This window comes from Lonchura striata, chromosome 4, assembly GCF_050655825.1.
Source record: "Lonchura striata isolate lonStrDom1 chromosome 4, ASM5065582v1, whole genome shotgun sequence".
Lineage (NCBI taxonomy): Eukaryota > Metazoa > Chordata > Aves > Passeriformes > Estrildidae > Lonchura > Lonchura striata.
The window spans coordinates 6,300,073-6,324,843 of record NC_140706.1 but is presented as its reverse complement, the minus strand read 5'-3'; the positions used below and the strand labels follow the sequence as shown (position 1 = coordinate 6,324,843).

The 24,771-nt window shown below is 49.4% G+C and overlaps 1 protein-coding gene across 2 annotated transcripts; it reads left to right on the top strand.

Annotated features, from left to right (window-relative positions):
- Positions 1 to 155: 155 nt before the first annotated feature.
- On the top strand, positions 156 to 24,595 carry ATOH8 (atonal bHLH transcription factor 8). 2 transcript variants are annotated; one of them, XR_014954614.1, is made up of 3 exons: positions 156 to 816; positions 14,964 to 15,072; positions 22,964 to 24,595. XR_014954614.1 is itself a non-coding variant. In XM_021535705.4 (3 exons), exons 1-3 carry the CDS (start codon positions 394 to 396, stop codon positions 22,967 to 22,969), a joined length of 621 nt encoding a protein of 206 aa, XP_021391380.2. In that variant the 5' UTR covers positions 379 to 393; the 3' UTR covers positions 22,970 to 24,595. The 2 variants fall into 2 exon arrangements, 1 of the variants encoding a protein (XP_021391380.2); XM_021535705.4 differs by having other exon boundaries at positions 379 to 816; positions 14,881 to 15,072.
- Positions 24,596 to 24,771: the final 176 nt, after the last annotated feature.

Below are 24,771 nucleotides of genomic sequence, written 5' to 3'. Positions count from 1 at the left end.
ATTAAAGAAGAAAGTGGGAGTGGGGTGGGAGGGGAGGGGAGGGAAGGGAAGGGGGGGTGGGGGGGATGAACAAAGGAGATTGGCAGCACAGCTGTTTTGGGAAGAAAAAAAAAAAAAAAAAAAAAAAAAGGCCAGCCTTCCTGTTTCTTTAAAGCCGCTCATCTGCGCGGCGGCCGGCTGCCGGCGGCGGGAGGCAGGCTGCGGGGAGCTGCGCGGAGCTGCGGCTCGGAGGACGGACGGACGGAGCCGGGGCTCCGCTGCCCGCCGCGGCCGGGCGGGCGCAGATGGGCGGCAGCGGCAGCGGGGCGGCGGCAGCAGCAGCGGCAGCATCGGCAGCAGCGCAGCGACGGCGGAGCGGCCGCGGCTGAGCCTCGCCGCGCAGCGCCCCGCGCCATGCGGAGCGCGCCGCTGGCCGAGGGCGAGCCCTGGCCGCGCCTCTGCCCCGCCGAGCTCGGGGGGCTGCGGCGGCTGCGGCGGAAGCACGGCGGCTGCAAAAGTTTCCGCGTGGAGCTCAAAGTGCTGAGCGGGCGGCGGACCGGGCTCCGCGCCCCCGCCGCGCCGCCCCCCGCCGCCGCCGCCGCCCTGCCGCCCGCCTGGGAGCCGCGCAGCGCCGCGCTCGGCCCCGCCGCCGCCGGCGCCTTCCCCGCCGCCCCGCCGCCGCCGCCCGCCGCTTCCCCGCGCCCGCGGCCGGGCGAGGCGTCCGGCGTCTCGCCGGAGATCAAAGCGCTGCAGCAGACGCGGCGGCTGCTGGCCAACGCCCGGGAGAGGACCCGCGTCCACACCATCAGCGCCGCCTTCGAGGCGCTGCGCAAGCAGGTACCTGCTGGGCGCCGCCGGCCGCTCCGCCCGGCCGCTCCGCCGGCGGGGCAGCGCTCGGCCGGCCCGACCCGCGCTCCGCACGTCGGGACCCCGCGGGCGCTGAGGGTGCGCGGGGATGGGCGAGCGCCCGCGCTGCCCCGCGCCCGGGCCAGGGGAGGTGAAGGGCAGGAGCCGAGTGGCCGCCTGACAGGAGGGGAAGTCGGTTCAAAATGCCTGGAAGTACCAACCCTAGAAGTGTGCTAACACTCAAGATAAATAAATAAGGGCTTTTAATTTGCTTGCAGTTAGAAAGTTTTGGACTTTTTTTTTTTTTTTTTTCCTCCGGAGGGAGAGCGGTGTAGATAGCAAAAAATAAACCCGATAAATCCCTCCGAGGGAGAGCTGAGTGTGTAGGAAGGCACTTGGTCAAGCTGGGAGCTGGGATGATGCTCCTGTACCTAGAGCACGTGTACTTGCCAGCTGTCCAGCTGCGGTGAGCTGCCCCAAAGGGATCACCGGGAATTTGGGCAGCACCGTGCTCCTGTTGACTTTGGTGCAGGGTGTCTGATCCTTCAGGGCCCCTGGGGTTCCTGCAGCAGCCTCTGAAACATTCTATGTGCCCTGTGTGCTAAGGACAGTCAAGCTGAGCTGTGGTCCTCCGCCAGATAGCTTCCCATGGTTTTTACTGTAGTGTGTGTTTGAAGTGTGTCTGGTGCTGCGCTTTCTTGATGAGAGGACTTGAAAATCCTCATGGTTGTCTGTAAAGTATATGTTCACAGTGTCAGGGTGGCACTTTTGAAAGATAAATGAAAGGTTCTGGTCAAAATCTTTTCATTACCTCCCCAGGACGAGGAAAGATGCATAGAAGCTGCAAGGCTCTTGTATCTTCTGCACAAGGATAAATCAGTGCCCTGGCCCCTGCACTCAGCCTTCTCTGCATGTAGGCACCGTGTAGAGTGCAGTGATAGACACAGAGAAAGATGTACTGTCACATTGTGCAAACCCAGCTGTGCTGGCTTTTCTGCCTCTCTGTTAAATGTTGATGGGACTATTCCAGGTGTGCAGGAAGGAGGAGATGCACAGGGCTCAGAGGGCTGTAAGCTGCAGATGAGTCTGCCTGTGAGAGGTGTTAAGCATCACCTCTCCCAGGATGGTCCCTCCAGCCTGGTGGGAGCAGCGTGCTCTGCTTGCAGTGGAGATCACACACACAGGCTTTTTCCCTGTCGTCTTCTGGACATCACTAATCTGAGCCATTCCCCAAGTGTGCTCACTTTAGGACTCAGTCCTCTCTCCTGCTTAGAGGAAATCTGCTTGTTCCTATCTTCAGCATGCTGCCTGGAGCCCTTCTCAATGACTACTGCTGTGGCCTGGGTAGTTGCACCCCAAGAGTTAATTCTTTCCCATCATCTACTCTGGCAAACAGATTTCAGGAGCTGACAGACCAGGGCTGTATGTCAGGAGAGAATCGCTGGTGAACAACTAAACTAAAGCGTTTTCGATCACTGTGCAGTGGTGGGATCTCAGTACTCCTGTTATAATCCCAGTAAACCAGTGTGTGCTGGGTGCTGTCCCCCAGTGCTGAGAGGCTGCCCCTTGTAGATGCAAACTCCAGACTTGATATATTTTGTTTCTGTAAGCTGCTTCCATATTTCGGTTGTTTGGTGACTGTGTGTAACACGCCTGGAAGTGTCAGTCTGATTCTCCATGGACAGACATCTACACCACCAAAACCGCAAGGGGAAGTAGCACTGATTTCCCAAATCACTGGCAATCTTGTTCTAGGCTGAGTCTCAAGCAGAAGTCAGGCAGGCAACAAATTAAAGCCGCACTCTTTTGGGAAATGGGCAACTCTTGAAAAGCCTCAGATTCCTGGCCTTGGCCCTGTCTCTATAAATCACTTCAGCCGTGGACTCAGCTGGGATCCCAAAGAGCCTGGAGAACAAGCTGCCGTCCTCTCTTCCCATGAAAGCCGGTCTCTAGGGTCAGCACAGGAACATACTGGCAGAGCTGTGTTCACTCTGCAGAGAGAAAGAAATCATTCTCCGGGAAATGTTTGCCGCGAGGTTTTCCTAGCAATTTGCTGAGGGGTGGGCTGGCTGTCCCGACCATCATTGGATGACATTTGTATTCATTCCTTGTTGGGCTGCCAGCGGCGTGCCTGGTGCCGTGCGTGACATCAGGTGACAGTCATCTTCATTGCACATACGCACGGCGCTGCCTTGTCACTCACGTCGTCACAGCGGTGACAGCGGAGGGGTTTCTGGGGGGCAGCTCAGATCAGGAGACAGTAGGTTCCTTTCTGTCTCACCTTGGCCAGCGGGTGGGAAGCAGGGGCATGGAGATGCCCTGGTGGAGGTACATGCAGTAGGGAAGCTTTCTCTTGCCTCAGGTCAGCACCGTCTTCCCGCTTGCCAGGGCATACAAAGGGCCTTCAGCCCCTTGCAAGAGGCAATCCCTGTGTGCTGTCTGCTGCAGGCCTCCCTTCTTGTTCCTTGGTTAGTCCTCTGTTCCCTCCTTGTCATCACATATCAGGCTCTTAAGCAGCTGGGAGGCTTTTCCTGAGGCGCTGAAACTGATACATCCCTGCAGACAGGCAGGCGAGGAGCGGGGGATTGTGCCGCGCTTGCACACAGCCGACCCTGGCCCCACGCTCCTTTGGGTGGGGGGTCAGGTGCTGGATGTGGAGCTGCTGGAAGCAGGAGCCTTCCTCAGCCACTGGTACCCAACACCCACAGGTGTCATCCCTGTCCCTGTTTGGATGCGTGAGTGGAGATACCCAATCCTCACTGGCACATGTGAGATAAAACCCCATTGCTTGCAGGATCACACCCACCGCGGCCACGCTGTAGGGAGCCCATCCATGTTTGCTGAGGAGGAGGAGGAGGTGGGCAGGAAAGGGAAGTCGTGCCTCTCTGCGGGACACTCTCCCTGTCTCAGCAGCCCACCCGAGGGTGAGCCCCTGGCACGCAGCACACCGGACAGATGGGCTGGCGGCGGCGGCCCTGCGCTCCACAGCTGCGTACATATGGCACACATGTTTTGGCTTGTGTCGACTGACTCTCCAGATGGCAGGAAGGGGTGTGGGTTCTTTTTTTTTTTCTCCCAGTTCTTGGTGGAGGAAGAGCCAAACACAGTTGTTTCGCACAAGGAGAGGCTAACCCAACCATGTCCCTGAGGACTGAGCTGTCCCCAGCTTGCCTCAGAGGCCAGGGTCCCCTCAGAGGTGGGAGGTAGGTGGGCAGCTGCCAGCTCTGGGAAGCTGCCTGGTTTTGGGAGAGACGTGTCAGTGCCATTGTGTTCACCCCTTGGTGTCACAGCCACCAGGATCAAGGATTTCTCTCCCTCTCTGTATTGAGCTTTTGCTATATGGCCATAGCACTGAAATGGGACTAAAGAGCAGATGTTCCTCAGAAACATCTCCTTCCCCCTCATCTTGGTACTTGTGGTCTTCAGCTCTTAAGCCTGGAAGAGATTTCTCCCCCTTAGTCCCCCAGGTATCATTTGTCCAAGTGATCCTTCCACTGACGGCAGACTCCTGAGGCAAACTATGTAGTTCTCCTTGGAAAACACTGACCTGCTCTGAAACACTTTGAGGTGGTGAGATACTTCTGCTGCACTTGGCTGTCCTTCTGCTGCTGCCTTCCTGGTGTCCCTCCTGGGGGCTGCTCCTGTCCTTGTGGCTGGGCAGCTCCTGTCTGGAGCACTGGTCTCCTGCCCTCAAATGCCCTGGCAGGTGCTGGTCAGCAAGTCCTTGCACTGCCCTGGCTGCTGCAGGACCCTCCACGTGTGACATGGTGGCTTGTCACTTCCATCCTTTTCATCTTCCTCTCACTGCCAAGGTGGGTGGTCAGTGAACCACAACATCTCTGATGCAGACAGAGACATAGCACTGAGTTCACAAGGACCTGAGGTCATCTTGGCCTCCATGTGAAGACTCCTACCCGGCCTTTTGCTGGTGGGTGTTCAAATTCATGGAGTGGTGCAACCATCTGGAGGTTGTCACCAAGATGTGACAACAACATTGGCTATCTTCAAAGCAACCATTCTCCGTGCAATGCAATTCTGTCTCTTTTTTTTTTTTTTGTCTGCAAATTTCTATTGGCAGCAAGAGACTCATTCTCCAGCAAATCCCAACTGTGAAGCTGAACTATTTTAACTTTTTTTGCAGTATGGCCTTAGCCCACAGGTTTTCTGCTGGAGGCCTTGGCCAGAAGGGAATTGTGCTCTTCACCATAAGACTGCATGGACAGCCAGGCAAACCAGTATATTGCACTCCCAGGAGCTGGGATCGAGCTCCTCAGCTGTGCTGACAGACCCTAAGGTGGCAGCAAACTCTCCCTCGATGGATGGAGACAACCACAGCAGCCTTCCTGATCTGGAGCCTGCCTGGGCTTGCACATCTGGTTTCTCTCTGGAGCACTGCTGTCCAGCTCCTCCTGAAGAAAGTGATGCATTGAGCCACAGTGAGCTGGAGCCTGTGCCGGGAGCAAATGTGCTCACAGACATTTATCTTCCCTTGAAGTGCACTGGCGTTTTTCTAAATCTTTTCACCACCACGTTGCCAGGACATTTTCTGCCTCAGCAGCTGACAGTCTTGCTCTCTGCACTCATGTGGGTTCTGGAGATACTTTATGGTTTTATAGGGGTTATTAGCTGCTGGAGTGGAGGTTTTCCCCCCACACATGCTAGTATCCTTTCACTTTGTGCTGCCGGCATGCACATGGCTGCTGTGGCTTTTTGGTAAATCAGTGCAGAAAAGACCCTGCTCACTCCCGTTGGGAGCATGGTGGGACATCAGGGGCAGAAGCCTCAAGGCTATAGGAGGAGATGTTGTGGCTGTGGGGACAAACTGTCTGCAGGGGTTTGAGGGGACAAACCAGCAGTGAATGGAGGCAGGAGCTGTGGCTTGAGCGGTGCCTTAGCCACAAGCCAGCAGAGGCTGAGGCTGTTCTGCAGATGCACCATTCCGTGCTCACCCCCTTTGTGTGCCATCCCAAGGGTGGCTGTGGTTTGTCACCTCTGCAGGCAGGACCCTGCATGTGACCAGTGTCACTGACATGTCCTTTCTGTGTGGTGGGGAGGCTGAAAGCTATCCTCGGTCACCTGCTGGCATCTCCCAGCCCTTTTCCCAGTGATTCAGCCCTCTGCGATCCCACCAGCAGGAAACCCTAAGATGTCTTAAAACCCAGCTGCTGAAGACAAGCCACCCATTGAGCTCTGGGGGTGAAGGTTTGGCTGTTGGAGTGATGCAGCTGGACTTCAGGAGAGCAGGAGCATCTTCCAGGCACAGTGTGCAGTGCCACCGCTGCGTGTTGTCACTGAACACCCAGCATTAACCAGAGCATCTCTGTGGCTGCTGCCAGTCCCAAGTGATGCTGATGGATATTTGAAACCCAGAGTGGGGCAGCCCTGTGGTTTAACAGCTAAAGAAGATGACAAAATACCGGCCTGAAGCAACACAGGAGGAAAGAAAATAAAGGAGAAACCAAACAAAAGGACAAAAATCCTGCAAACAATGGCTGGGTGTCACCAAGAACAGGGCTTTTCTGCTCCCCTGGCTGCTGTCTAGCTCATTTTATCCTTTGCTACAAATCCTGCTTCTGTTGGAGGTATTTGCTCTGCCTGCTGCAGCCACCCTCAGTTAACCTCTGTGTTTTCTTATGGCTCCCACTGAAATTGGAGAAAAGAGTCTGCTTTTCTCCATCAAGCTTTGAATCCAGCCTCTGCTGCCTGCCTTAATCCACTGTCAAATTCCTTTCCGGGCTGCAGTGGGGAGGTGGGACACTTTTCAGTACCTTGCAGCAGAGCTCCCCAGGCTCTTTGTTCCCAGCCTGCAGCTCCTTTGGTCTGTGCCATGTGTATTCCCCAAGCAATATATCCCATCCTGATCTGGTTTGCACTGTCCCCTGTGCCATGCAGGGATGCAAGCAGAGCCTCGTGTGTGCTGTGGGAGGTTGTGCTCCTTTGCAGCTGCCATGGGCTCATGACAGCTCCTGGGGCTCAGCAGTGATAGCGAGGGAAGGCAAAACCCCGTGGTGTCCAGCAGTGGCTGGTGGCTGAAGAGTCACCAAGGCCAAGCTGAGGTAATGCCATTATCTCCACTGGAGCTTGCTTTCCTATTTACCAGGAGTTTTAAACCTCAGAGATGCAGATGGCCACTACTAAACTGCCACCCCAAAAAGTGTTTCCTTGCTATAGTGCTGGAAGGCAGCTCCTTTCAGAGATTTTCTGTGCCCAGTAGCCCTGGGATTTCTCCTCTGATAATCCCAGTAATTGTCTGTCTAGTTACTATTTTGGGAAGTGGTTCAAAGAACCATCAATAAGGTAAGAAAGTTGCTGCAGCCCAGCAATGTGGTGTCTTTCAGGCATGATACTGAGGGGGTGTGTTGTGTGCTCTGAGGATGTGCAGGAGGCTTTGGGGGTACAAAACATCTGCAGAAAGTGCAGGACAACTGTCTAAAACGACATGGAGCCAGGCCTGGGGCAGCATTAACCAGACTGCCATTTGGAAGAGATTCCTGGGGTGAACTCACCCAGCACCACACCTAGGTTTTGTTTGGAGGAAGCCAATTCATTCGCTCCAAGGAGTGAACTCATGTTTTTGTAATGTGAGCAATGGGGGAGCCAGGAGCTGGGAGGGAACCAGGAGCTGGGTTGTTTGACAGCATGGACCCACCCAAGAGGCAAAGGCACCTCGGTCAGGACTCCTGAGTGGTGCTGCTTTTGTTCTTGTTGGCATTTTTCAGCTGGGTTTGGACCTGGGCTGAGCACTTTGCTCCCCGTGGTGAGGCAGGGGTGAGGCTTTATTTTAAATTGCTGGGGTTGCATTGGTAGCACAGGGCTGCCCATTTTCTGCCACTGCATTCTGGTGGCAGAGAAAACAAAAGCCTCTCAGCCTCATGGTGTGGAATAGCTGCCCATTGCTGGCTGGAATAGAGCTCTGTGGAACATCTGACACTGTGACACCACAGATGGTCAGGGGAGGTGATTCTTCCACTCTGCTTTGGTGAGGTCCCACCCGCAGTGCTGCATCCAGCTCTGGAATCCTCAGGACAGGAAAGATGTGGATCTTCTGGAGCAAGCACAGAGGAACCCACCAAGCTGATCAAATGAATGGCTGAGAAAGTTGGGATTGTTCATCTGGAGAAGTGAAGGTTCTGGGAGATTTTTTTCAGCACTCTCACCCCTTCTCCTTAAAGGAGGACTATAAGGAAAATGAGGACAAACTTTAGTACACCCTGTTGTCATAGGACAAGACATAATGGTTTTAAACTAAAAGAGGGTAGATTTAGACTAGATATAAGGAAGAAAGGTTTTGCAATGAGGCTTGTAAAACACTGGCACACGTTGCCCAGAGAGGTGATACATATCCCATCCCTAGAAACATTCAAGGTCAGGCTAGGCAGGTCTCTGAGCAACCTGATCTAGTTAAAGATGTCCCTGCACACTGCAGGGGGTTGGTCTAGATGACCTTTAAAGGTCCTTTTCAGCTCAAACTATTCTGTGATTCTGTGGGGCCCTTTTCCAGAAGCAGTCTCCTGGGAGCCATGCCATATATCCACACAGCAGGATCTGGCCTCACTGGGTTCACAGCCAAGGGTGCTGCCCCAAAGGTCCAGGTCAGTGTAGTGAGCACAGTGGCACAGAGGAGCCATTGGTGGATCTGGATGCTGCTGTGCTGCGGGCAGCAGCAGGAGGGATATTTGGGAATCAAGTCTGAAGGGATCTGGCACTGTGAAAAGGATGTCCCAGGAGGCTTTTCCATCATACAGCTGTGTAATTCATCATTGTCCCACCTGGAATGTTAGAAGGACTTAGGGCCTGCAGCTGTTGAGAGCAATGTAAGGAGGCCAAGTCACCTTGCTGGTGAACCTGAACACACCAACCAAGTCATCAAATGAGTCCTGCAAGAAGCAAAAGGACCATATGTGCTCACTTTACCCCCAGAGCTGGGTGGAAAAAGGCTGGCTCCAAACCCTTCCCAAAAACACTACATCTTGAATAGAGGCAGTGATCTTCTGGGCAAAGCCTTCAGCTTGTTAAGGATCTTACTCATGGAATCACAGAGGGTTTGGGTTGGAAGGAACCTTAAAGATCATCTAGCTCCAACCCCACTGCCATGGCATGCCTTCCACTAGGCCAGGTTACTCAAAGTCACATCCAGCTTGGCCTTGGGATGAAGCATCCTTTCAGGGATGAGGCATGCACACACCCACAGTAGCTCTGCAGATGCCAGCCTGGAGATAATTTGAGATCATGAGAGAGGGGCTTCCCCTGTGCTCAGGGCCAACAAGCCAGGGACACTGTCAGTCCTGCTGCCCCACCCTGCCACTGTTCCCCCGAGGTGTCCTGGCCCCAGGAAGTGTCTGACTCACCCTGGGCTAGAAAGGGATGTACAACAGCCAGAACTATTAAGTACTGGACATTTATATGAACCTCTGGAAATATTTTTGGCAGGAAGTGCAGCACAAACAATGAGACAGCGCCGCTGGGCTGCGTGTTGGGATGCAGGGGAGAGGCAGCCAAATGTTTTCCTGGGGGAGGGGGGCAAGGAGAGGAGCCCTGATGTGTTTTAACTCCCAGCATAAAAACAAAGCAGACGAATTAGCAGACAGGTAAACTCAGCAGCTTATTGTGTCATGTTGAGGAACTAGCTGTCAGGAGGGCTTGGCTTGTGCTGCATCACAAACGCTGTCTTAGAGCTGTCCCATCCTCCCTGCTGTGCCCAGGGGGCCCAATTCTGCCCTGTGTGACCTTTGGGGGGGGGGATCTGTGCACATCTGTGCTGCTAGATCACGTTTGGAACACAGTAAAAGAGACATCTGGACCCCCAGCACTCAACAGCCTTCTTGACCCCAGCATTTTCTTGCAGTGTAAAGGCAGACTTGGTTTTACAGATGTCATCTGAACAGGTCCAGAGGGTGTTTATGGAAATTTTATCTATTCTAAAAAGACAGAGCTACAAAGACAGAATCTCAGTGATGTGAACTGGCTTAATGCTCCTAAAGTGCATAGATGCTCCTTGTTGTTCCTACAGACCAATCACAGTGAACACTCTCTGTACCTTCATATGGAAAGGTGACAGTTGTACCTTTTCACCCATCTCTGGTTGTTCCCCAAACTCATCCTGCAGCCTTCTCTCCTGTGCCCTGTCAGAACCAGCTCCCACCATGGCTTTGGTAGTTGACAGTGATGCTCTGGGGAGCTGCAGTGGATCCCTGCCCTCCTTGAGAGGGCTGGCTGCAGGTCAAGAGCATGGCAGACTTCCCACGGACTTCAAAGGGAGCATCTCTGGTTTTCCAAGGGCCCTGCCTCTGAGTCTTAAGACGTCAAGGATAGAACAGACCTGTTAGGTCACATCCCTTTCTATTTTCCTGCCAAAGAAGGGCTCTTCTGCACAGGAATATGTCCCAGGAGCATTCATCTTGCCTTGCTTCAATTCCTGCCAGCCTGGGGATCACCGATAAGACCCATGAGACTCCACAGAGCCCTTTGCAGACACAACTTGCAAACATCCTCTGGCTGGAGCTCTGGTTCCTGTGATCCCAGCTCACTCTGTGCTGATGTCCCAAAGCCGAGGATGGTGCTGCTGTCCTTGCCCTTCCAGCAGACAGCTGCATTCCTCAGGACTGGTGTGAAATTTCAGTTGCAGTTCCTTCCTAATTCCTTTTAATCATTGCAAATATTGCAGGCAAGATGGTGAGCTGTGCTGCTGCTCGGCAGAGACCAGTGAGGTCAGATAAGGGAAATATTTTCATTAACTGCCCAGGAACTCAAGCCTGGTTCCCCCTGGCTCTGGATGGACTTGCTCAGCTCACAGCTGCCCCATTGAAGCACTGAAGTCTGTTCAGTTCAGGCATGGGGAGCAAGAAGGTGACAGAAGGAAAGGGTTTGGTCCTTGCCAGGAGCATGACAGATACCTGCTCACGTTACTGCCTGCCAGAGATCTGTGTGGAGACACTGTGGGAGCTGGGAGGGTTACACCTGCAGGGCCACAGCAGCCCCAGGCATTTTTCCCACCTCTACAACACTCTCTTTTTTTTAAGTTGGATTTTGAAGATTTCTTGGCATCCAGGTGTGTCACTGACACCCTATACTGCAATTTGTACAAATGTGACCCCTCTTTCCTGTAGACTTTGTGTTAAAGAAGAGATAATACCAAAGTTACACACAGACGCACTTGGGGAAGTTTTGGCTCTGGATTTGAACTAAGTGGCTCATTCCTCTCTTAATTTCCCATGTTTAATTCAAAAGGAAACATTAAAATGGCAGGAGCTGAGCCAAGACAGGGAGGGTTCCTATGAAATAGTTTTTCTAACACTGTTACCATGGCAAAAAAAACTCTTATCTCTTAATGTTGGTGCCCTGCACCCATCACAGGAGTATCTGAACATTTCAAGGTGAACCTCTTCCCATGGGCACACAGGGCAGCTCCAGTTTGGACTCTGCTGCACTAGTGTGGGAAAAGTGCTGTGTAGTCCCAGATGAGGGTTGTGTCAGCTGTGTTAGCACTGAGATCTTCCTTGCCTTTTGTAGCAAACACGTCCTACAAAATACTTCGGGTTTTGTTTTGTTTCTTTTTGTTTCCTTAAAAAAATAAAAATCCTAAAACACAAAAGAAAGAGCAAAACAGATGAGGAAAAGAGACACTAGCCTGCCTTCTCGTGTTGTAACTGGACAGCGTCTGTGCATCAGCCTCAAGGATTTCATGGTCTATTTTCCTTCCACTCAATTTAACTTCCTTCTTGCTCTAATTCTGAAATTACTCCCACATTTCACTGAATCTTTCCATTTTAGTTTCCATCTTGCTTTGTTCTTTCCTGATGCCGTTTGATCTGTTTTCGTTGCGTTGGTGTCGAAAGAGACTTGGGTATTTCTGCTGCCTGAAGCTCTTGCTTTCAAAATAAGTCAGCTCACTGCATCTGGGGACCAGGTACTGAGGGCATGGGCATTGCTGGGTGTACAATGCTGGCAAAAAAAAAGTGAAGGCAGGGATTTAGAGAGAGGTTTTGTCAGATAAAAAGGGGCTCTTAAGCAGATTTTCTGCCATGTCCCTGCTCATTGCAGGGGAGTATTTGGACTAGGTGACCTTTAAAGGTCCCTCCCAACCCAAGCTATTCTGTGATTCCTTGTATTTCAGAGGTATCAGTAGTAGATGGTGACTATTAAAAAAAGGCATTTGAAGTTTTATGGCTGGTTTCTGGTGAGGCACCTCAGCTACATCACACCTCCAATCCTATGTTCAGTTTTGGGTCCCTCTTTACAAGAAGGACATTAAGGTGCTGCGGCAAGTCCAGAGAAGGGCAACAGAGCTGGGGAAGGGTCTGGAGCACAAGTCTGATGGGAAGAAGCTGAGGGAGCTGGGGGACTCAGCCTGAGAAAAGGAGGCTTGGAGGGACCTTCTGGATCTGCACAGCTCCGTGACAGGAGGGGGCAACCAGGTGGGATTTGGTCTCTTCTTACAGGTAACAAGTGATAGGACAAGAGGAAATGGCTTCAGGTTGTGCCAGGGGAGGTTTAGATTGGATATTAGAAAAATATCTTCACTAAAAAGGGTGGTCAAACATTGGAACAGCCTGCCCAGGGAGGTAGAGTCGCCATCACTGGAAGTGTTCAGAAAATTTGTAGCTGTGGTGCCTGGGGACATGGTTTAGTGGTGGCAGTGCTGGGTTAATGGATGGAGTCTGTGTCCTTAGGGGTGTTTTCCAGCCTAAAGGAGTCTATGTGTTGTACAAGACATGGCCCATAGGACCAGCTGTACTAAAATCCTTGTGCTCTTGGGTAAAGGTGAGCCAAGCAATTTGTTTGGATTTCCATAAGCACCATGGCAGAGGTCTTCCAAGGAAAGAAGAAACCAAACAGCTTGGATGGGAGTGTGGATTAGTGTAGAGGCAAGGAATGGTGGGTAGGGGAAAAGGGCCAGTTCCTGCAGTGAGGGACATCATGAGTGGACAAACCACGATCTGATTCTGAGCTTAGCTCTGCTTTAAACAGGGAATGTCAGGTTCCACCACCTGAAATTGTGACTGTGTGAGCTGTGCTGAAGTTCATGACTCTGAGTGATTAGGTAATCATATGGCCAATGAAATAAATACCACACAGATAAAGTGAAGTGATGCATATGGAAAAAGCCATACCAGAGTCCACATATGAAGTGATAGACCCTAAGCTGTCCATTATTTCAGAGAAGGGAGACCTTGGGATTTCTCAAGAAGACTCAAGGAAAGTCTCAGGTCAGTGTCTGGCAGCAGTCACAAATCAAATCAAAGGAGTTAGGAAGAAAGGAATATTAAAGAAAACAGAGAACATAAGCATCTGTTAGATATGTGCACAACATGAACACTTTGTGTTCTGATCATCTCCAAAGGGACTAGGAAAGGTTCAGGAAGGAGCAGCAGGGGTCATCAAAGATATGGGATGGCTTCCATAGAACTGTCTGCTAAGGAGGATTAATATTTTTCTTTTGGAAAATAGGTTGAAGAGATGATGGTGAACTAAAAAACATATGTCACACAGGAGGTGAATAAATATCTGTTGTCTTCTCTTCTAATACAGAACTGTAGTACCTCAAGGGAAGACAGTAGGAGCCAAGTTCAAAACAAGCAAAAAGAGAAAAAAAAATTATATAGACTGGAGAGAATGCTTTGCAAAAAGATGTTGTGGCTGCTCAAAATCAACAGGATTGGTTCAGCTTACCAGACCAAGTTCATGACAGAAAAGATCTATCATGGGTTGTTAAATTTGGGGATGGCACATCTAGTTGAAGTGATGGAGGTGATGGTAGCTGGAACCTGACAGAATACTTGGAAAAATCCTATATATGCCTGAGCTGTTCTGCTCCTCCTTTGGCATCTGTGGCTGCTGTGGGGCTGAACCCATTTTACCTTCTGTAAAGTCAAGGAGAGCATTCCTTCACTTGATGGGGGTGATCCCATCTTTGTGTCCCTGTGGAGGAGAGAGAAGCTGAGGCATGAGCATGGCAAGAGGAAACAAAAATCTCCAGCCCTAAGCTGAGTGTGACACTCTAGAGGGGTGTGGAGAATGCAGACTGGTACGGAGGCAGGTGGTAGAGAAACATTGAGGTGTTCCAGTGATTGATGACTGTGAAAACTTTGACAGGTGGCCAGACAACCTGAGGGGCTCAGATGGATTTCAGATGAATGTACAGCTTCAGTTTCCCATAAGCAAGAGACTCTTGTTTGTTAAAGGCTGAGCGACCTTCAGCAATTTTGCAAACTAGAAAATGGGGTGCCTATCGAGTTCAGAAGACCTCTCTTAAAGCTGGACATATTAAAGTTGTATGCCTAAAATCGAGTGTAGATATACTGTTTTTCTAGATCATGATTGAAAAGCAACCCACTCCTCTGCAGGAAGAACCATATACTGCTCAGTTATTGAGACACATTCAGTTTAGTTTGAATTGTTCAAATGGTTCACATTACAGTAGAAATCTTTAAGGGTGAAGAAATAAATTGCATAAGATACACCCAGCTCCCTGAAACGGGCACTGTTTTGGTCTTTTTTGTGGAGTATTTAAACAGGCAGAAATTACTGCTTGCTCAAGGTCCTGCTACTCAACAACCTCGTGTTTTTACATGGGCTGAAAGCCACAATTAATGTTGTTTGAGCACAAAAACAACGGGTTGTGACATAGTTGTTCGTACCTTCTTATTGCCTTATTCTGCAAGACCTGTGAGGACATGGGAGCTAATTGTGGGGAGTAAGTTACTCAAGACAAGTTACTGGGAGGCATGGGGATGCAGGTTTCTAAGGAAAAGGGCCCCCAAGAAGTGAACAGAGCAGCAGGCACACGTCCCGGGCCATATCCTGCCATCACATTTTAAGCAGAACTTCCCTGCTGAAATCAAGAGGCTTCGTGCTGCTTTCATCCCCATGGAGATCAGCAGGGGAGTTCTTCTTAAAAACCTGTTGGGACCATATGGCATTTTATCACTGGAGTTTCTATTTATGTTAAAACTGCTAAGAAAATAACTCACAGTTGTTTTGTCATGCTTCAAGCAAGATATTTTGTTTATCTGGCCTAATTTTTAATTATTTCTTTTTCCCTGTTACCCTTTCTAGGTTCCCTGCTATTCTTATGGTCAAAAGTTGTCCAAACTGGCCATCTTGAGAATAGCCTGTAACTATATCCTTTCCCTGGCCAGACTAGCAGACCTGGATTACAGCGCTGACCACAGTAACATGAGCTTCTCTGAATGCGTGGAGCAGTGCACTAGGACCTTACAAGCAGAAGGAAGATCTAAAAAAAGGAAGGTATGTTACAGCCTCTCCCCCAACTCACCCCCTAAAAAATGGTAAAAGTTACAAAAGGGACAGAAAAAAAAAAAAAAAAAAAAAAAAAGAAAAAAAAATCCAAAGTGGTTTCCTTCCTTTCCGAACCTTGTGAAATTTGCCTGATTTTTTATCCCTCGCCTTTCTCTCTCTCTCTTTTTCTCCTCTATCCATCTGATCTTGTAATAACCACATTCCTCCCTAATCAAAAGCTTTTCTCTCCTCCCCATCCTCCGTGCCAGGCTCTTCCCCTCGTTAGTCGCCCATCGTGTGTTTCAACACGAGCGTGATCCTATTAAGAGTCATCTTGGGACTGTTACTTGTTAAACCAAACCAACCTTGAGTCGCCTTTCGGAGCCTGTAAAACACTGTCGCCCGCCTGTGTTTTCTGTTTTCTTTAATCTCACACTTATCTCTGAGAAAAATCACCCGACAACAAAAAAAAAAGGTAGCTAATGGAGACAATATATGTATAAACACATTAGTAAGATGTATGACCTGAAGGACATGTGGGTATCTTGAGGAAACAACGTTAAATCTAATTACGCCTTGCATTCCTTTAGGTTACTTAACACTGAACCAATTAGGTGAAATCATCGTCAAGCGGAGGGAGGAAGAAGCAGAGCGTTCTGCCAGTTTTCCTCTCAGAGAGTGACATGGGTGAATTAAAGGAGTGATTGATGTCTTTGTTCAGGCTTTTATGACAAAAAGAGTTTTGTAAACTTGATTTGAACTTCCCCCTGCTCTCTGAGCTTGCTTGTCAGGCAGGATAATAAATCAGCAGGATTTTAATGGATGAATGGGCAGCTAAGCTGGGGAGCAGGCTCCTTCCCCAGTGTTGTTAAGATCTGCCTCTGATTCCGCAGGTTTCCTCACTTTTCCTCCTCTTTAGCCCAACAAATCATCCTGCAGCAATTCAGTTTATAAATAAACACAATAGCAGACTCCCTGTTGCTTCCTCTGGCTGTCATGGGCAGTATTTATGCCCACGGAGCAGCAGTGCCAGGCGGGGACGCGGCACCGCTTGCCCACAGCTGACAGCACTGCCTGGGACTGGGAGGTGTGGGGGAGCTCCTGGGCACAGCCCCAAACTGGGGGTTCACTCTGGGCTTTGTAGTGCCACAGGCAGTGGTGTCCCAGGGACACTGAAGAGGTGCTACAAACCCTGAGGCAATATCAGAGTTGGTTCTTGGGTCTCCTCTGCAAGTAAAAATGGGGGAGGAGAAAAGCATAATTTTTGGGGCTTCAGCAGGTTGCTGGTTGGGTTTTGGAACCCCTCTCCATGTCAAGAAGAGGATGAGCATCCTTTGTGAGGCTTTAGTAGATTGCTAGTTAGGTCTTGGGTCCCCTCCCAAAGTCAAAATGGAGGGAAAGAAGAGAATGAGCATCCTTCATGGGGCTTCAGCACATTTCTGGGCTGCTCTTCAAGCTTTGGGTGCCCAGTGGGCTGAGACCCATTGTCTTGGCTTATGTAAACCAGTGCAGGCTTAAGGAGAGGAAACAAGGAGCCAGATTTTGAATGGCTCCAAATCCCAGGGTGTTCACATCTGAGGGTTAGAGCTGCGCCCGTCCTTAATTTAAAAAATTAATTAAGAATTAAAAGCTTTCCATTTACGGTGGTTTACTCCAGAGCGGATGTGTGGAGAAAAGCCCCAAGCCAGTCGAGAGTGCCTGAACAATGGAACTCTACCAGAGCACCTCCTGCCTCCCAGGCACCACCAACCCACAGAAACAGCATCACCAGGAGAAAATCTGCCCTTTCTCCATATTCTTGAAGGACATCCACCCTAAACCTTCTCCAAAAACCCTCTCAGAAAAGCAAGCCCGGCTTGGTACCCAAGGCAGGGTCTTAATCCCTGCTCTGGCTTGCTTGTCATGCTGGAAATTAAAGTTCTGCTGCAAGTTTAGAGCAGTCCCAGAGCACATAGATTCCCTTATGGATGACAAGTACAGTTTTATTTCCAGCAGTATTTGCTCAGGTGATGGCAAGAGCACATCCAGCTGCTGGTGAAGCCAAAACCAGCAGGCACCACTAAGTAACTCTGGTAAATCCAAGTCGATAGGAGTGGGGATGCAAAGCCTGGGTTGGGAGGACTCATCTTGCATGTCTCCCTTTCTCCTCGAGCCAAGCAAGTCGTGAGCACAGAGGAGGAAAAGGCTGTTGTCAGAGGGAAATTACAGATCCAGGATGGCTGTGCAGTGCCAATCCAAGCTCTGGATGTCAGGTGGTGTGAAGGGATGTCTCTCCTGGGGGGTCTCACACGGACGGCTGGATGAGGATACAATGGCTTGGCCCAAAATCGCCGCGCCCTCATTAATGTTGAAATCGGCACGTTTTTGTGAGCTCTGTGTGTTTTTAATCAGGTCTCTGAAACCACTACTCACTGAGCAGTTCCTGTGAATTATCGACTTTGGGGTGGTTGTTATTTTGTTAATGGTTTTTTTGAGCTTCCTTTTATATTCTCCCTTTAAAAAATCACAGGATCCTGAGCGCAGCCCTCCACTCCTTGAGCTCCACGTTAGGTCCACACCACCCTTATCTCCTGTCATCTCCATTTTATTGTGTGTCTGCCTCTCTCACTCTCTCAGCGCTCTGGTTGCAATGTGCTGTGGCACCGTGATCTTTTCACACAAAAAAGTAGCTGGTTGGAGTTTGTTTTGGCAGGCAGAGACTCCAGATGTTGCATTTGCTGGATTGTGCATTGCCTTTTGCTTTGTTTTTGGGGGTGAATTATCTTGTGTCCCTAACGCTAGGTTGTTGTTCAGATTTTGCTTTTGCAATAGGAAATTTACTGAGTGGTTTTACCCCCCACCCCACTTCTATTCCCATTTTCTTAATTATAAAAGTTGGCTTTAGTCTTTCAAATTTGACTAGGAAAAAAAATCCCCTTCTCTGTCCTAACTGCAGTTATAAGGTGATTTTAGTTATTGCAATTGAGACTTAACCAAGGGTGTTTGGTGATGGGAGATCTCATTTATAAGCAACAAAGGAGGCTTCAGATGCCTTTTCTTAAAAAAGAAGAAAAAAAAGTTGACTGTGGGGGGGTGGTGGTGGTGAATTCTGATGATAGTTTTCATTCTTTAAAGCTGCCTCTTGCTTGGTTATAAATTTTCTGGACTAAGCCTTGTCTTTAACTGTGCACCAAAGAGTTTCACCATGTTGGAGATCTGGGTTGCAACACCCTCAGCAGAGCCCCAAGTCCTGCCACACTGATGTCCTGGAAAAAGGAGGGGGGAACTGCCTTCAGCTCCAGCCAGGAGTACAGAGGATGGAACAGCAAGAGAAAGGGAAATCCAAGTTTTCCTTACTGCCGAGGTGCCCTGTTTCTTCATGGCACGTGCTCCTCAGTGGCCAGGGGTTATCTGAAAGCCTCACAGGGATCTGTAGTGTTTGGGGCCCAGCTTACTGGTCCCACTCTCCCTTTTGTCCAGCTTTTCCTCCAGAGGGCTGAATTCTGGGGGAATTTCTGCAGGAAAGCAGCTGAGGGTCAGGACAAGGCTGTGAGGGTGCATGGCTGGGGGCCCTCCCTGGCGACTGACATTTGTAGGGGTGCAGAGCTGTGCATCCCAGCCCCCTAAACCTCCAGCCCCACAGGATCTGGCCCCAAAGCTGTGGGGCAGAACTGATTTCCCCAGCAATCAGCACCACCACAGTCGCTCAGTATACGCAGAGCAGGATCCAAGGGCGGACAGACACCCTGCACAGCACACCCAGCACCCAAAACCCCAAGAACCCATGGCAAGGTTCGCTTAGCCCCCCGTGCTAGGCAGCACCATCGCCGTGGCCATGGGAGCTCAGCCCGAGCAGGGAGGGATGGGTGAGGGATTTTTTTTCCTCTCTCTGCTTCATCCTCCCCCCGTCCCGGCTCTTCTGGCAGTCGCAGACTCCAGATGTTCGGAGCGCGAGCTGGGAAGTCCTGCTGGCGCCACTTGGGGCAGAGGGCAGGGGAAAGGCACGCGAGCTGGAACCCGGAGTACTCAGTCACTGCAGGACTTGGCGCATTCCCCAGCTCGCTGCTGGCACATTCCCCAGCTCTCTCCTGGCCATCTGTTCCAAAAAAACACTTTCAGAACCTCATCATCACTCAGGATACAACACTGCGAGCAGCTGTTAGCGAGGCAGAAGGGGGAAAAAAAAAAAAAAAGAAGAAAAAAAAAAGAAACACACTCACACATTAAAAAAAAAAAAAACATGCGAAAGGTCTCTTTGTGAGAGAGGAAACTGGGTTATGAATAACAGGCGAGCAGTTGGAGCTCAATAAAAGTTTTCGGCTGGAATTTAGTTGCTTGTTTTTGTGCCTGTGTGTGTGGATGAGCACAGACACAAGAAATTAAAAATTAAAAATACGCTGTACATATATCTTTTCCCAGATAATTGAATTATATAGAAACATATATGGAATGAAGAGCTTTTCTGTTTCTTGCAGCCTGCTGCACTAAAAGAGCTGACATTATGTATGTAATTATTGCATTATATAAAATAGTTATTGTGGTGTTGTGCCATGCCTTGATGCCCCCTCATTGCTACTTTGCTAAAAGCAGAGCTCCTGCTGTAGGTAACACTTATTCCCACTGAAAAAATTGGAAGGAGGGCATTCTGCAGGCATACTTACTTGCAGGAGAGAACAAGTTAAGGGTTTATATTATAAAAGAGAAATGGTAGTGGCAGACTTGATTTGTACAGCACTGAAACCATTTGCTTGGAGCATATTTTTTTGATAACACCGTATCATGACTCGTGATTTATTTCAACAAAGCCCCGAGATAAAGCCACAGCTGCCACCCCCTGGTTTGTGTGGATGATCCTGGCTGCAGGGTCTTGCTGTTATTGATCATCTGATATTGATTATCAGAACCATTCAGAGCCAGCACAGTAAAACCTTGATGATCCGCATGGCATTTCTTCCTCATGGCTTCCCATCCTGTGTGGGGAGGAGGGGGGTCTCATAATGAGATTCAACCTCCCTTTCCCCTGCAGTTTGACTTAGCAGTGGTTCCTCTTTAAAAATAGCTTCATTTCCCTGCTAGGACTTGCCGGCGGGAGCGGGCAGCCAGCCAGTCTGATCCCCACGGCCGCCAGCTCCGCGGGCTCCAGGAGGAGCTGGACCACAGGAGAGCAGCGAGCTGCCTGTCCATCTGTCCATCTGCCATGGGACAGCATCCCTGGGGGGACAGAGGGGACCTGGGTCTGCCTGGCCATGGGTTATCCCTGCTGCTTGCTGGCTGAAGGATTACCCACCCCAGGGACCTGGTTAAAAACAAGGCAGTGAGATTCATTTGCTTATCACTTGTGTCTTGTATGTCCCTGCAGCCCAAAACAAGGCTTGCAGGTGGGGCACGGGTCCTAAGGTTTGTGACAAGTTCATGAGCAAAATCACCCAACTCTGGACAGGGAGGCAGCAGCAGCTACCCCAGGGGCATCCCCAAGGGCACTGCACACCCAGCATCGGCCCACTGGGGCATTGAGCATCAGTACCCCAAAGAGCAGGGCCCAAAGCTTTTCTTGACAAAAAGATGTGATGTGGGACTCCCCTGTTGTATCACCCCAAAACCCCCTTTCCTTTAAAGAGTGTTGGAACAGTCACACCACAGCACAGGGATGGGAGCAGGGATTTGCTCCCATGGTGGGAGCAGGATCCCAGCACAGGGTCCAGCCCTTTGGAGCAAGGGTGTTGCCAAGAATAGGGTAAGATCCACCCCACACATATTGGGTAACTGCAGCAAAAGGAAGATTTGAGTAGAAGAGACAGGAGAAGCCCTGGAACAAAGGCTGACTCAATTCCAGAAGTGCTTTGATTTATGGAGATTGAAATGCTCCAGGATGCTGCAAACTCACCAAGGTCATTGGGCCAGTTGTCAAATTCAAGAGCCATGGGAGTTCTGATGTTATTAGTTTAAAGCAGACCCAGGCTCATAAATCTGTCTTCAGAGCTCCTGGCTGAGTGAAAAAGGGTGGAGGGGGAAACAAAAGCCTGTTGCCACCAAACATAACCCATGGCCGAGCATTGGGAAGTGCCTGGGGACTCGTCAAGTGGTGCCAGTGAGGTGTGCTGAGCATCTCCATCGTGTTGCAGGGGAATCTATCCATTCCCCTTTCCATCTCCTGTGTCTGGAAGGTACAGCACAAATGCCCTTGCCTGGTTTGTGCATATTCCCTCTTGTCCCCCCATGGTTGATCTTCCCCAACTGCAGAGACTTCAGAGCAGAGATCTGGCACTGTGACTCCTCTTCCTAAAGCCATCCTGCTTTCCCAAACCCACAAATGCTTTTGATCTCTGTGCTGTCTTTTAAAATTAATGAGAGCAATCATCACTTCCCTTCTTTTACATTTTCTGTCCATAGGTAAATGTGGGATAAATTAAAACAACCAACTTTTCTATTACAGGTTATTTATATATATTACATATTGTTGAAGGGTCCCAACAGAAACGTTGGCAATACACAAGGCTGTTTGTCATTCTTCCACCTGAACTTCATTTATTCAAAATCCCAAATAAGGCCTTGAATTAGAGCAAGTTTTTCTAACTTCTCTGAGCAGCACTAGGTAGGATTGTCCAGAGACAACTCCAGACGTCCAACAGACACCAGCATTTATTGCATGGAGGATGATCTGGGTGTTTTTAGTGAAATATTCTTATCAAGAGAAACCTTGATGATCCTGGGGCAGTCCTGAGTTTCCCTGGTCTGCACTTGACAGCAAGGGGTGAAAAGGTGGATTTTAGGTTCCCCTGTCCCTTAGCCTGTCATGGATGATCAGCTGTAATCATTGATCTCACAGCAGCTGCCCTAATGATAATCATAAATCAAATAAATACCAGTAGGTTACTAGTATTTTATACCCTGATGTTACAATATCCAGTGATGGAAAAGGAGAGGCAGTACAAAAACAAAACAGAGTGGGAAGAAAGTTTTTGAGGCCAGGTTTTAAGGAGTTTGACCTTATTAAGACTGACAGAAATATGGCTGACCTATTCAGGGCATTGGCGACTGTGTCCAAAGGACTTTCAGAAGCTGTACTGCACCCTGAAACGTTCTTAAATCCACTGGCAAAAAGCAAGAAACGCTGGTAGCACTAGCAAAATGTGATCTCATTTCCAAGTTTCTAATTCCTAAGTTATTTAAAAGAGGATTTAGAGCCCACGTGATGAAGGCAGTTTGGACAATAGAGATGTGATCTCATGAAATCCTCAGGCCCTGAGGATTTTCCTCTGTTTTGAACTATGTTAACGATTGTTTGTGGGATATTTGTGGGGCTTATTTTAATGCTGAAGGGGGTTTAGATGAGATTTCCTTGCCTAAAGCTGCCATGGTTTGGAGTTGACAATTTTCCTATGGATCTGGCCATAATATTCTGTAGCCCAGTGTAATTTCCCAAGTAATCTGCCACAGCTGTGACTCACAGGGGAATGCACAGACACATGGGACAAGTTGCAGTCCCACAGACTGAGCAGCCATGCCTGCAGAAAACTCAATACAACAACTAAAATGTGGAAGGAAAGCCCATCTCCTGCAAAAACCCATCTAGTTGCAACTCCTTTTCTTTCTGAGATCAGCTCCTGAACTGAAAATAGCAGGTATTTGCCATCACTTCTATTTTTTTTTTTTTTTTTCAGCAGGAGTTGGACCCAACACCAAATTACTATGTTGTTTTTCTTCCCCAAGCCTTCCTCTTCCTGTTTGCCACTCCCTCGCCTCTGTGCAGGCTCTGGCCTCCATTGTGGCACCTACAGATGGTTCCACTGTGAGCCCAGCTCTTGAAAATTGCAGATCCCTGGCCAGCAGTCCCCAAGGATGGTCCCACGTACGTCAGCAACAGCCCATGCAAGGGACACCATGTGTTCACGGTTCTCATGGTGCATCTCTCTCTTTCCAGGAGTAACAACCAGGAAGGGAGGATTCAGAAGAGCTTCCAGACAGAGTTACATCTGGTCTTGGCAAAGGTTGCACAATCCAGATGAAGACTGAAAGCAGCTTTTTTGCAGAAACCCCTATTGGAGATGACGATTGGCCGAGGAACTTTCTTAATCTCTGGAACAGAAAGGAAAAAAGGAAAAGAAAAGGAAAAACGAAAGGACAGGGATGCTTCTTATTGTTGTTAAGCCAGCCACCTTTTCGTACGTGCAATTTATTTAGCACTTTTCCCTTTGCTTAACTGGGAAATGTTACCCTCTCAGCTCATGTGTACAGTAATTTTTTGTTGTTATTGTTGTTGCTGTTGTGCCAAAGATTTGATGGAGCTTCTACACTGTGTCTTATTTTTGCCTTAATGCTAAATCTTTGAGCCAAAGAAAAGTCAGAGGAGCCATTCAGATCGTGGCAAGCAGGCCAGCCAGCTGTCGGTGACAAAGCCCAATTTCTGTACCCTTCTGTGAGTTACCTCTTATTTCTTCAGCCTGCACTTCCCTGCCTGCAGCCCTGGAGCCAGCATTTGGTGTGGGCAAGAGATGGGACAGCACCAAACCATGCTTTGGCGTTCAGATTTGCTTCTTCCTTTGAGCTACTCTGTAGTTCTGCCTTTTGGGCAATTTCCTGATGTTCCTTCCTGTGCGACACATCCACAGGGTAGAAATACTGACACGAAGTGAGAGCTGAAACAGGAGCTATGATTTTTTTTTAATAAAGAAATAAAATTAAACAAGCAAAAGCAAAGTGCCATGTAAAGCAAAAAGAGACAAAAAAAAAAAAAAAAAAAAAAAGAAATCACAAGAAAGTTCAGCCAGGCAGAAAGAAGTGCAGCAAAATGATTCAGCCAGTGTTTCAGGTTTGTGAAGTCATTTTTTCCATGGGGTTTTACAAGTGGTCAGAAACCCATGTAATGCAAAAGCATTTGAATCCTATACTGTACCTTTCACTTCAAATTGAAGTAAAAAAAAAAAGGAGAAGAGATGGAGAAACATTTGCTTGGAGTAAGCAGACTTTATAGGTAATGCAGTTCATATGCAGGACATCTGCTAATGATGGAGGGACAGAGCTCTGTGTTCAAGTAAAAAAAATACGAGTTTCCAAACCAAGAAGATTAACATGTTTTGTTAATCTCAAGGGGAAATACTGTGAGGCCAGATTCACATCCTGGCACTCAGTGTGAATCAGGTTCCCGTGGGTCTGACTTACTCCAGCGTGGGTCTGGCCAAGCAGCGCCCGGCACCGGGGCGGGAGAGGGGATGGGGCAGGCCAGAGTCACTGGGCAGGGGAGGGAATAGTCTCTGTTTTACTGACGTGAATACACAAAACTTGAACTCCTCAGTGCCTGCCTGGTTATTTCCCAAGCTGAGCAATTGGCTGGTGAGCCCCGAGCTGGGGAGCTGCTGTGCAAAGCCTGAGTCTGGGGTGCCAGGCTGCTCGGTGCCAAGTCCCCTGGCTCCCAGTGAGCTCGAGATGTCTTCTACCAGATTTCTGGGTCAGCTGTGTCCAAAACCCCTCCCAGGAGCTCATTATATTGCTCCCCCCTCCACTCTCACCGCTGGTCATTATTAGCAGCCCAATAAAATACATTTTTAGATTGTCATTTGTATTTCTTTATTAAAGCACAGTTTTTAACAATGTCTTTTATGATATACATTAAAGCCAACTTTTTAGCTTATAATGGGGAGAGGGGCTGAGCTCACTGACTGCGGGAACTGCTCCAGGGCTGTTTGCACTCATGTCAAAGGACTGGGTTTAAAGTGCATTTGCTTTCAAGAA

Excerpts from the sequence above, each read along its gene's own strand:
- ATOH8 (XM_021535705.4), top strand. The coding sequence starts at position 394 with ATGCGGAGCGCGCCGCTGGCCGAGGGCGAGCCCTGGCCGCGCCTCTGC. Across the intron at positions 817-14,880 it reads TCGAGGCGCTGCGCAAGCAG|GTTCCCTGCTATTCTTATGG; the intron begins GTACCTGCTGGG and ends TACCCTTTCTAG.